At 41.1% G+C, this 10,871-nt stretch overlaps 1 protein-coding gene across 4 annotated transcripts; it reads left to right on the forward strand.

Moving 5' to 3' along the window:
* Positions 1–1,726: 1,726 nt before the first annotated feature.
* On the forward strand, positions 1,727–10,647 carry ca14 (carbonic anhydrase XIV). Of its 4 annotated transcripts, none has more exons than XM_027162088.2 (12): positions 1,727–1,982; positions 3,652–3,672; positions 5,690–5,869; positions 6,340–6,485; positions 6,988–7,083; positions 7,262–7,328; positions 7,846–8,003; positions 8,293–8,419; positions 8,600–8,623; positions 8,741–8,825; positions 9,373–9,426; positions 10,346–10,647. In XM_027162088.2, the coding sequence occupies exons 1-12, from the start codon at positions 1,901–1,903 to the stop codon at positions 10,353–10,355; spliced, it is 1,050 nt and encodes a 349-aa protein (XP_027017889.1). In that variant the 5' UTR covers positions 1,727–1,900; the 3' UTR covers positions 10,356–10,647. The 4 variants fall into 4 exon arrangements, with proteins under 4 accessions (XP_027017889.1, XP_047666663.1, XP_027017891.1 ...); XM_047810707.1 differs by lacking the exon at positions 10,346–10,647 and adding an exon at positions 10,138–10,339; XM_027162090.2 differs by lacking the exon at positions 9,373–9,426.
* Positions 10,648–10,871: the final 224 nt, after the last annotated feature.

Here is a 10,871-nt window from a genome sequence, read left to right on the forward strand (position 1 = left end):
ATCTATACATCTATCTATAAGGTCAGGGCAATAACACAGCTGCACTCCACATGACCTAATGGGAGACGTATCAGAGGACAAACTGTTGGTGTGTTGAGAGCCAGCGTGGTGCCGTCAGCTAACCGCTAAGGACGAACCACACTGAGCAGGAGGAAGCTGTCTGAAAGGTCCAGATGATCTCACTGTGTCTAAAAACCACAGCTACCCAAAACACACACAATAACGTGTACCATGAATCTGTTATTCCTCCAAAACTCCTCAGGAGTTAACCAGAGTCAACATCGGGGTCGAGTCACGATCCTCCTGCACTGAAAACCTTTACCACCTTAACCTTTGGATCAGTGATGGTTTGGACTGCGACATCTCCACTTGGGGCATCACTAGCATGGACTATTTAACCATCACCACCATGTGATGTCCTGCAGCCAGAGATGGGAAGTCATTCAAAGCAAGTTTCTCTACATGTTCTACCCATTTTTGACAGCTGTAACCCTCAAAGATTTTAGTTGTAATCTTTTTTTCATGCCACAATGTTTACTGTTCTCGGTTTATACAATGTCCCAAGTGTGGACATATCAGGAATAACCTGATCACCACGTCTGTATACTCATGGAGGAATATAGTTCAACATTCTCCCGACTCTCACAACACAACAGCAGCACAAATTAGTACCGGTACTGAGACACTTCGACTGGATCGTCTCAATCAAACTCAAAAATGTTAACGAGCTTCTGCAAGTCGAGACTCCAGAGTCTAATCATGTGGAAAACGTTTACACTGAAGTGTACGTACAAAGAACACACACTCATTTAAATAATGCTGAAGGCTGAAAACAGAAACGTGAACTATGGCAGAAACATAACGGACGTCACGAGTGAACAATAATCACATCCATTTCATCTTAAATGATCTTATATATATATAAAGTGTGGGGTCGTCAAGGGCAACTTCACTTTAGGGGACATGGAGGGATTGACACATGACACTCGACCTAAGAAGGGTTCACAAGCCATCAGACATTTCTTATGGGGGATTCGATCCTGTCTCACGTATGTGTGGAGTTCTCGTGTTCTCTCCCCTGTGCTTTAGGGTTTCCTCCCCAGCATAAACACACACACTGTAGTCCGATTGGCCTCTTTAACTCGTCTGTAGTGTGTGTATGAGTGTGTGTACGTACCCATCCAGGGTGACACCACACCACCCCCCGTCTGTGCCCCAAATCCCCTGAAATAGGCTCCAGGTTCCCAGTGAGTGTGTGTAAGCAGCACAGAACATGGAAGTGATACAGAATGTCACTAATACGGGGCCTTATAACAGACTATAACCTCAGACGGATATCATACGGACAAGATTTCTGCTCGTTATATTAAACCTCGTTGTTTTCAGCTACAGCGCCTTCTATTGTATAAAAAAAGAAGTTTTGAATCAGTGCCATTAAGAGTAAAAGTGAAATGTGTAAAAATAAATAAATAAATAAGTCATATATTTAAGTTTTTAGATTTTCTTTTAATAAATTCTAAAATTAATACATTCCGAAATATACAAAATAAACCTGATGAAGTTTAAAGACGTTGTTAGTAAACTTGTAATACTGGAACACACACCCCATCCCCCCGAACACACACACACACTTCTTTCCCACTCTATTATTCCTTCAACAACCCTCTTTCACTCAGAAGCCCCACAGCCCCCCCTACACCCCCCCCCCCCCCCCGTTCCCTTTGGTTTGGTCAAACACATTTTTTCAGGCACCGACACATTTGCAGTCCTTTCACTCGGCACATTACATCATCATCACCTCAACCTTCCTCCTGATGAGCATCTAAGGTTGTTCTTTACTACGCTGTGGATCCAGAGCATCTCCCAGTCCAAGCAGCACTGTGTACGTGTGGGAACACTGATGAACAGCATGGACCTGCTGATCTGGCTCGATGTGGCTGTTTTACTGTCACTGTGGCAGGGGACAGAAAGCACCAGGGCCGGTAAGCTCCAAACCCCAATAAAGTGTGTATCTGTAATGCTGTTCATTATTAATTAAGGCTGTACTTATTCACATAAACTGCATCATTCCTAAAATAATGAATGTACAAACATGTTCCTGTTTGATTATTTAAATTAGGTGCCGAATTATATAAAAAATGCTGTTAAGGTACTTGGATAACAATACAGAAGCCTGGTAAGAGGATTGTACTAAGAATCCTGTAAGCCTTTGGTTTACAAAAATAAATAAATAAATAAATAAATAAATAAATAAATAAATAAATAAATAGAAAAATAAATTGAGAAATTAAGAAATACCATTTTTTTTTCTCAGATATTAAAAAGCACGTGTTCTGCACAAAGGCACACATTCACGTACACGTTAGAGCTCTAGAGCCTCGGATAAAACGTGTCACTGCTTTTTCAGACTCAGAAAGAACTTTATCACCAGGTCTGTTTTCACATCTGAGGGATTTGTTTTAGTGACAGAAGCTCCGCGGTGTAACAGAATGACATGTACTGTATAATACTGACCAAGTGTGAAATGTGCAAATGAAATATAAATAGTGTGTTTTAAGTAAATAATGTGTAAGAATAGTGTTGTGTGTATGTTAAGTGTTCATCAGACGGATTATCTGCCCGAGGGAAGTGTTTGGTTTTACAGATCGGAGAGAAAAACACCAACATGGTGGTCACATGGCGTCGTATCAGTGTGGATAGAGTATATGTTATTAGCATTGTAGATATCACGTTATGTCTATTAACTGCACGTGTAAAGCTCTAACAGCATCAAGGAGAGAATTATTTCAGTTTTCCACATCATCGTATTCTGTATAAATATCAGACAGTAAAAAGATTTCAGCGACTGGATCTTATTATGTAACGGATTGTTAGAAGCTCTAAAGTAGCTTTACTTTGGTGAGATTTCAGTCTTTCAGAATGAAAAGAACAATAGAATTAGTGAAAAGTCTTTAAACTAAAATATTAAAAAGTATTATTAAATATAATCTGCTGTGATCTTACTTATGGTCCGTGTTATGGCTCAATATCTTAAAAGCATGCAGATGTCATAAAGAAACTTTAATGCCAAAGACTTTTATTATAATTGTAGCTACAATATACAGAATATTGCTTAGTTAATACAGGCGATGTCTCTAAATCCTGTATCATCTAATCTGTAATCTAACAGCTGCAAGTAAGTTGTCAAATAAATGTGTATTTGAATAAAAAATATCTAATTCAGTGGGGGGCACGGTGACTTAGTAGTTAGTACGTTCTCCTCACACCTCGAGGGTCGGGGGTTCGATTCCCACCTCCACCTTGTGTGTGTGGAGTTTGCATGTTCTCCCCGTGCCTCGGGGGTTTCCTCCGGGTACTCCGGTTTCCTCCCCCGGTCCAAAGACATGCATGGTAGGTTGATTGGCATCTCTGGAAAATTGTCCGTAGTGTGTGTGTGAATGAGAGTGTGTGTGAGTGAATGAGAGTGTGTGTGTGCCCTGTGATGGGTTGGCACTCCGTCCAGGGTGTATCCTGCCTCGATGCCCGATGACGCCTGAGATAGGCACAGGCTCCCCGTGACCCGAGAAGTTCGGATAAAGCAGTAGAAGATGAATGGATGAATGAATGAATGATGCTGTAATGACACATTTTTCCCTTTTCTTTTATCTTCAGACAAGGAGTGGACTTATGCAGGTAAGAAAACCTTTTATTGCTTTCATCCCCAGTTCATCAGGGGCTTTGTGAGACTCGGCCACGTTCCTCCCATCACTCCAAATGTTCCTGAGAGCCTAATGAATGTATTCTGCATTAAATAAATATAAGAACACAATGTAAAGATAGCTTAAAGAATATTTATACTAGTCAGTAATGCCAAATCTGAGCACCAATACGCTCGCTGTTAGACCTCTCCATCAGTAATAAACACCGTGGATCATTCAGCAGTGTCATTTAGGGACCGTGAATAAATTACCAGCTGATTGACAAAACCGGAGCTCCCTCAAATATATGTTATTAGTTTGGTTTAAAACCCAGTGACTATTGATAGTGAATCTATTATAAGAGACAAACAAACACAACTCTTTCTTTTATTTTCATTCCATTTTTCATGAAAAAATTTTTTCCAATAGCTTCCACACCATAAGACCCAGTGACTCCACACCTGAGACCTGTTTGAGTGTAAGAGACAATAAGAGACACCTCTTTAAATGTCCAACCCGAGACTAACTTCACTATAGGAGTCAAAATTAAGAAATATTTTGCAACCAGCCAAAGACCTACAAAAGGTTTAGGGACCTTATGGTGAATGTTTTATTGCTCGTAACCTGACGTCTTACTGTAGCTCTGCCTCTGCTCTACAGGACAGGGTTCAGTAAATAAATAGGAGTCTAAATAGTTTGTCTTATTATCTTAAATACTTTCAGCCCATTGCTGTACCTCTTCTTTATTAACACACACTTCATGCAGCTCCAGTTGACATGTAGAGTACATATGCGTGGTTGCTATAGTAACCGAACCATAACGAGCACATAATGAGATATAGTTTAGATTATATTATATTATATTATATTATATTATGTTTGTTTGTTTTATTGATTTTGTTTCACTGCTATCTGCTTGTTGTGGTTTACTAATCACCAGATTATCGCTTCTATTCTGTTTGCCTCACATTTTGGATATTTTAATAAACTTCAGACTTCTCTACCCTGTTAAAGACACACTAGAACTTGACCCAAACTGTAGAAGTGTTCTCACACACAGTCTGGTATCATGAGTTAGGAACGAACACAGGAGCATTTGGGCATAAAGTCAGCATTTATTTTAGTATAATCATAAAGACGAGCATCAGACTAAACAGAATTATTAATAGACGACTAAGTTTTAGTCCTAAGTTATAAAGACACATTAAACCTATAAAGTGTGTAAACTGGTGTAGGTTAAACACCAGAGACAGATAGAGAGGTGTGAGTGAGCAGGCAGGTCTGTGGAGCTTCTCTAAACTCCTTCTGTGTTAATTAAGGAACCCATTTACCATCAACAGTTAATTAGCACAGTCTAAAGAGATAAATCCTAATAGGAGAAATGTTAATACTCTGCGTGCAGGTGTGTGTGTGTGTGTGTGTGTGTGTGTGTGTGTGTGTGTGTGTGTGTGTGTGTGTGTGTGTGTGTGAGAGAGAGAGAGAGAGAGAGAGAGAGAGAGAGAGAGAGAGAGAGAGAGAGAGAGATTTTACTATTCCACTTTGCTCTTTTGCTCTGTCCGGTATTTAGGACAGATGAACTGTTGTCTCACTGTTGTCATAGCAACCATCAAAGCAACTGCTGAATAATTTTACAAAAAGTTTTGTTTCCTTCCATCCTGTGTATGTGTGTGTTCACAAAGCATTGGGTAGGCATGCATAGGCATGATTGTGTGTGTTTGTATATTCAGGCGTGAAAACTCTGTGTGTGTGTGTGTGTGTGTGTGTGTGTGTGTGTGTGTGTGTGTGTGTGTGTGTGTGTGTGTGTGTGTGTGTGTACTTTGGCATGACCATGCATCCTCTCATTAATTGTGCATGCCTAAACCCTCAGCTAGTTTATCTGTGACAGGCAGCAGAACACACACAGGTTTATTATCAGAAGTGTAAGATGATTTATTTTATTTATTTCTACATTACTGTAAATTATGATGTCGAACACTTTTGTGTCCTGTGACACTTTGCTCTGTTTGGCTCAGGAGCTGCAGGTCAGTCAGAATGGCCAGGTTTGTTCCCCGAGTGTGGAGGATCCTCTCAGTCACCCATCAACGTGGACACGTCCACACTGCAGTATGACGCATCACTTCCTGAGTTACGGCCCCTGGGATACGAGCAGTACGGCCACGAACCCTTCACCCTGACCAACACCGGACATACGGGTAAAACCGCTCTCAAACACATCCACACATCTTTAGGAACGTTGTTTATGGATCACAATTACACTCGGTTTATTTATATATTTCACTGATAAACACAAATCTTTCAGAATGTCACAGACACGTGGCTCCATGCGAACAGAGTTCTGACCCGAATGCAGGATAAAATGGGATTTATTAGGAAAATAATTAAACTAATAAACACTTAAAGGGGAAAATATCTAGGCAACTGAACACAGGAACCAGGACACAAGGACTTTGGGCAGGACAAACAGACATAAAGACATCTAAAAAAAACCCTGTACGAGCGCCCTCTGCTGCACCGGAGGGGAAGTGTCCAAGCAGTCAATGCCCCTTAATGGTATTGGCTTAATGGCACAATATGTTCTGGAAGGAGGACGGCTTTAAATAAGGAGAAGTAGGAAGTCTACATGGTGTCATTTATATATGTATTCTAATAATTTTTTTGGCAGTGGAGATGCAGTTGCCGAGCTGGATGGGTGTGGCTGGTTTGCCCTGGAGCTTTAGTGCTGTTCAGCTCCACCTGCACTGGGGCAATGGAGTGGATGTGGCTACAGGAAGTGAGCACAGCATCGATAACCAGAGGGCTTCTGCAGAGGTGTGTGTGTGTGTGTGTGTGTGTGTGTGTGGTGGTAGTATAACTAAAAGGTTTTATAAGAAGAACCATCTTATGAGAGGTGTTTAAAAGTCATTTATTCCACCACATGTGTGTGTTTGTGGTATGTGTGTGTTTGTGGTGTGTGTGTGTTTGTGGTGTGTGTGACACGGTGTGTGTTTGTGGTGTGTGTGTGTTTGTGGTGTGTGTGACACGGTGTGTGTGTGAGGTGTGTGTGTGTGTGTGTGTGTGTGTGTGTGTGTGTGTGTGTGTGTGTGTGTAACACGGTTTGTAGGGAAATCTTAGCTGATGTTATTGTCATAATAAATGACGTGTTTGTAACGAATGCAGTTTTCTTTACTTATTAAATAGATTAAACGGTAAATTTGTGTTTTTTATACCAAGTTTTTGCTTTATGAGATTTTCCTCTCCTTTGTCTTTCGCCCTTCCTCTCTTCCTCTCTTCTTCTCTTCCTCTCTTCTTCTCTTCCTCTCTTCCTCTCCAGCTCCATGTAGTCCACTACAATTCAGAGTTGTTTTCTAATGTGTCTGAGGCTAAAACCCAAGAGAACGGCCTGGCTGTTGTTGCAGTGCTTATAGAGGTGTGTGTGTGTGTGTGTGTGTGTGTGTGTGTGTGTGTGTGTGTGTGTGTGTGTGTGTGTGTGTGTGTGTGTGTGTGTGTGTGTGTCATTATAAATATAAAAGATTTATTCCTCTTTATTCAACTCTATTCTATCTTCTTTATAATGAATATAATACTGTTTCCTGTCTCTGCGCTAGGCAGGCGAGGAGACCAACCAGGCGTACGCTAACATCCTGAACTACCTGAGCCGCATCAGGTACGCAGGTGAGTAAATGTGAGACTGTTGGTGCCGAGCGAGAAGGTGGGGGCAGAAGGGCAATAGATTCAATTCGGTTCTCTTTAACTGACTCGATGCAGCAGTACAGAAATATAGATGAAGTTATTATTTATCTTTAACATTTATCTCTAATGATAAAGACCGAGGTGATGGTGGTGGTGAGGAAAAGCTCCCTGAGATGATAAGAAACCTTGAGAGGAACCAGAGTCAGAAGTGAACCTCATCCTCATCTGGACAGTGATTAATGTAAATAATGTCATGTCTAGTCCAGTGGACTTCCTGAGGGGGAAAATCATACATGATGAACTGGAGTGAAACTGTGGCTCCTAGTGAACGTCAGTGGAGATGTGGTCACCAGAGCAGCCCTGCGATGGCAGAAGGGGGGACACTGATGTGTCTCGGTTCATGAAGGGATATTCGAGCATATTCCAGATCCAACACGTTGAACAGATACGTTTGTTCAGCCACAAACACAAAATTAACATGCAAGTTGTGCGTCCTCAGGTCAGAAGGTGCTCATCCCTGCGTTCGACGTGGGGTCGCTGCTCCCCAGAGACCGGAGCCGGTATTTCCGTTATTCTGGCTCTCTCACCACACCTCCATGCCACCAGAGTGTGCTGTGGACTATCTTCGTTGAAAAGACAAAGATCTCTCACTCTCAGGTACTCATGACATCTTTGCTGCTCCTTCGGATCCACAGCTGGAGGTGTTTTAGAATCCATACACAGGGGTTTATTGAGCAAACAATCCAAGTGTAAAGACAGGAAGTAGCTGTCCATTGTCATGAACTGAAACAGGAAGTCAGACAGGAAACGTTCATGTGCACGAGTGACAGATGTTAGAACAGCTGTACTGGTTTCTCCTGTCCTGATTTATCCACCTTCTCCTTAATCGCTCTTCCCTTCATGTTTCCTCTTCTCTTCTTCCTCATCACTCTGTTTCTCTCGTCAGTTACTGAAGCTGGAGACAACGCTGTATATCAGCAGCCCCGACGCTGCTAACCCCAAACCACTACAGGACAATTATCGCACGACACACCGTCTCAACAACAGGACGGTGCTCTCCTCCTTCATCCCTGGTGAGAGAGAGTGAACGTTTGTGCAGGTTCGGAAGGTGTTAGAAACGACAGGGTGGAGTTCAGTGAACATGAGAGAACGATCTCGATGCCACAATTCTAGCAGATTTTTTTTTATCTCTACGTATTTCTAAAGCAATAAACATCCGTAATTCTGATGCGACTCCTTTTTACTCTCTCCAGTTCCTGCAGACATCTACACGGCCGGTGAGAACCAAGTTTTATTTATTTTTTGATTCAGATGAATACGTGAAAATAATTTCTTGGTTTGAGATGCGTGTGTGTGTGTGTGTGTGTGTGTGTGTGTGTGTGTGTGTGTGACAGGTGAAATTTCAGCCATGGTGGTGGGCTGTCTCTGTGGCTGCGTAGGCTTGGCCGTGATTGTTCACTTCATAGTAAAGACACTTCGGTAAGAAACTAAAAAGGGATTTCTGTTGGCACCTTTTTCTTCCTCTCGGTCTCAAACAAAGCTTAATACTGAGTGTCTTCTTTTTAGTCCTGCACAATTACAAATGAATTTGAGACCTAGGGAACAGGGACTACAGGACAGGGCTCCAGGAATCACAGGATTTTTGTAATATATAAAACTAGAGAATACAGAACTACGGAAACACAAAGCGACACGGATTCATATAAAACAAAGGGCACTGATAACATAACAATGTGGTTATTAGACTCTAGGAGCTTCGTCCAATCCCTAGAGAGCACAGAAACCTGGACATATCAGACAAGGACAACATCGTGTCCTATTCAGTAGATGTGTGTCAATGCTTTATATCCATGTGATTTATAACCTAATCACAGACGATCAGAACCTAAAATCCTGGTGTAGATGATCAGAGGATCCTGTGTGTCCTACGTGAACGTTGTCATGATCGATTAACTGATTGCCTTTTTATTGATCAGATGTGTAGAATCTGATTTTTTTGGTCATGTGTCTCTCGGTCCCTTGGCAGCTCCATGTCAAGTTGGGACGTCCTGTCCGGTGTCCGAGCGTCTCCTCAGCAAAGGTCACATTTACAGAACATTTTCTTTTCACCCAGCTAGTTGTGTAAAATTAGATATTGTTGGATCGAGTCGACTCAGCAGAACATTTATAACAACACTTCATGTTCAAATATACTGATACTGATCAGACTGTCCTAAATGTCCCAATGCCCCGAATATCATAAAGCAGCAATAATAAATAGCTAAAGATGCCCAACATGCTGAGAAGCTAGAGTTTGAATCCATTTGCTGGAACTGGAAACCATCATAAACAGAACCCTCATAAACAGAACCATCAGAATCAGACCACTGATGAAGTGTATGATGATGATGTTCGTTCACATGCCCCGTTATAAAAGGGTGTGTAAGATTTGTTCGATCTGACATCATTAATGTTAATGTAATAATAATCAGTAGTTATTAGGAACAGCGACACATACACAGTGTCTAATGTCCACAGTGTCTTCATCCTGTCCATATTACAGATAGACCATGAGGACACAGGATTAGCAGATAATGTCTGATATAATTACTAACACTGACTAATACTCAGTAGTCGTGTGTTAATTCTGTCTGATTAAAAACCTCTCCATCTGTATCAGTCACTCATTATTGGGAGTTCTGTGTGATTTTTTAATAAAAGATATTTCTATATAATGCCTGTCATATCTGCTGTGTAACAAACCCTACAGGTCGGTCATGTCAAGCTTTAGCACGTTTTCTTTCCTTTCTAGCACTTTATCGCCGATCCCTAATGACACAGAGGTGAAATCACTCAGAGTTTCTACAGAAGTCCAAAAAGAGTTATTGCTATTTTTCTGTGCCGTTATCTTCAGATCTTGAGCTTATTTTCTTGTTTATTCTGATAGAGGAGATTTTTAATATTGTAAATAGTTTTGAATACAAATCGTGCTTAGTTTCATCACTATCTTGCTCTCTCAGACACGACTGAAGGTGCACATGTGGCGTCTGACCTGGGAGATCTTTATACTGACTGTTGCTGCACAATGAAGACACGACGTGTGGAAATATGGAGCTCAATGTCTGGAGAATGGATCAGTTCCACAGCGTGTCTCCTTTAGCGCTGCTCTTTACTTTATACAGTCTTCAGTTTGTGATCGTATAGTGAGTGAGTGTTAAAACATTTTAGTGAAGTGTTAATGCAGTTACATTCACATGTTAAGGGAAAACATCCTAAACACTGATGAAGTCACAACACTAATAAAAATAATGAATCCATTAAACACATGAAAACACTTTTTCTTTAACAAACCTGCACAATGGAGCTACAACACGTGGACATAAAGATTCATCGCATGGAGAATCAAGCAGTTCTACATAAAAACCACACATTCGATGTCAAATGCACAGTAAAGTTTCCCCACAAATTCACCACAGGATAAATGCACAATAAAATAGTTGTTGATCATTTTAACTGATTATTCTAAGCAAATACATTTACGGCATT

Source organism: Tachysurus fulvidraco, chromosome 3, assembly GCF_022655615.1.
Source record: "Tachysurus fulvidraco isolate hzauxx_2018 chromosome 3, HZAU_PFXX_2.0, whole genome shotgun sequence".
Lineage (NCBI taxonomy): Eukaryota > Metazoa > Chordata > Actinopteri > Siluriformes > Bagridae > Tachysurus > Tachysurus fulvidraco.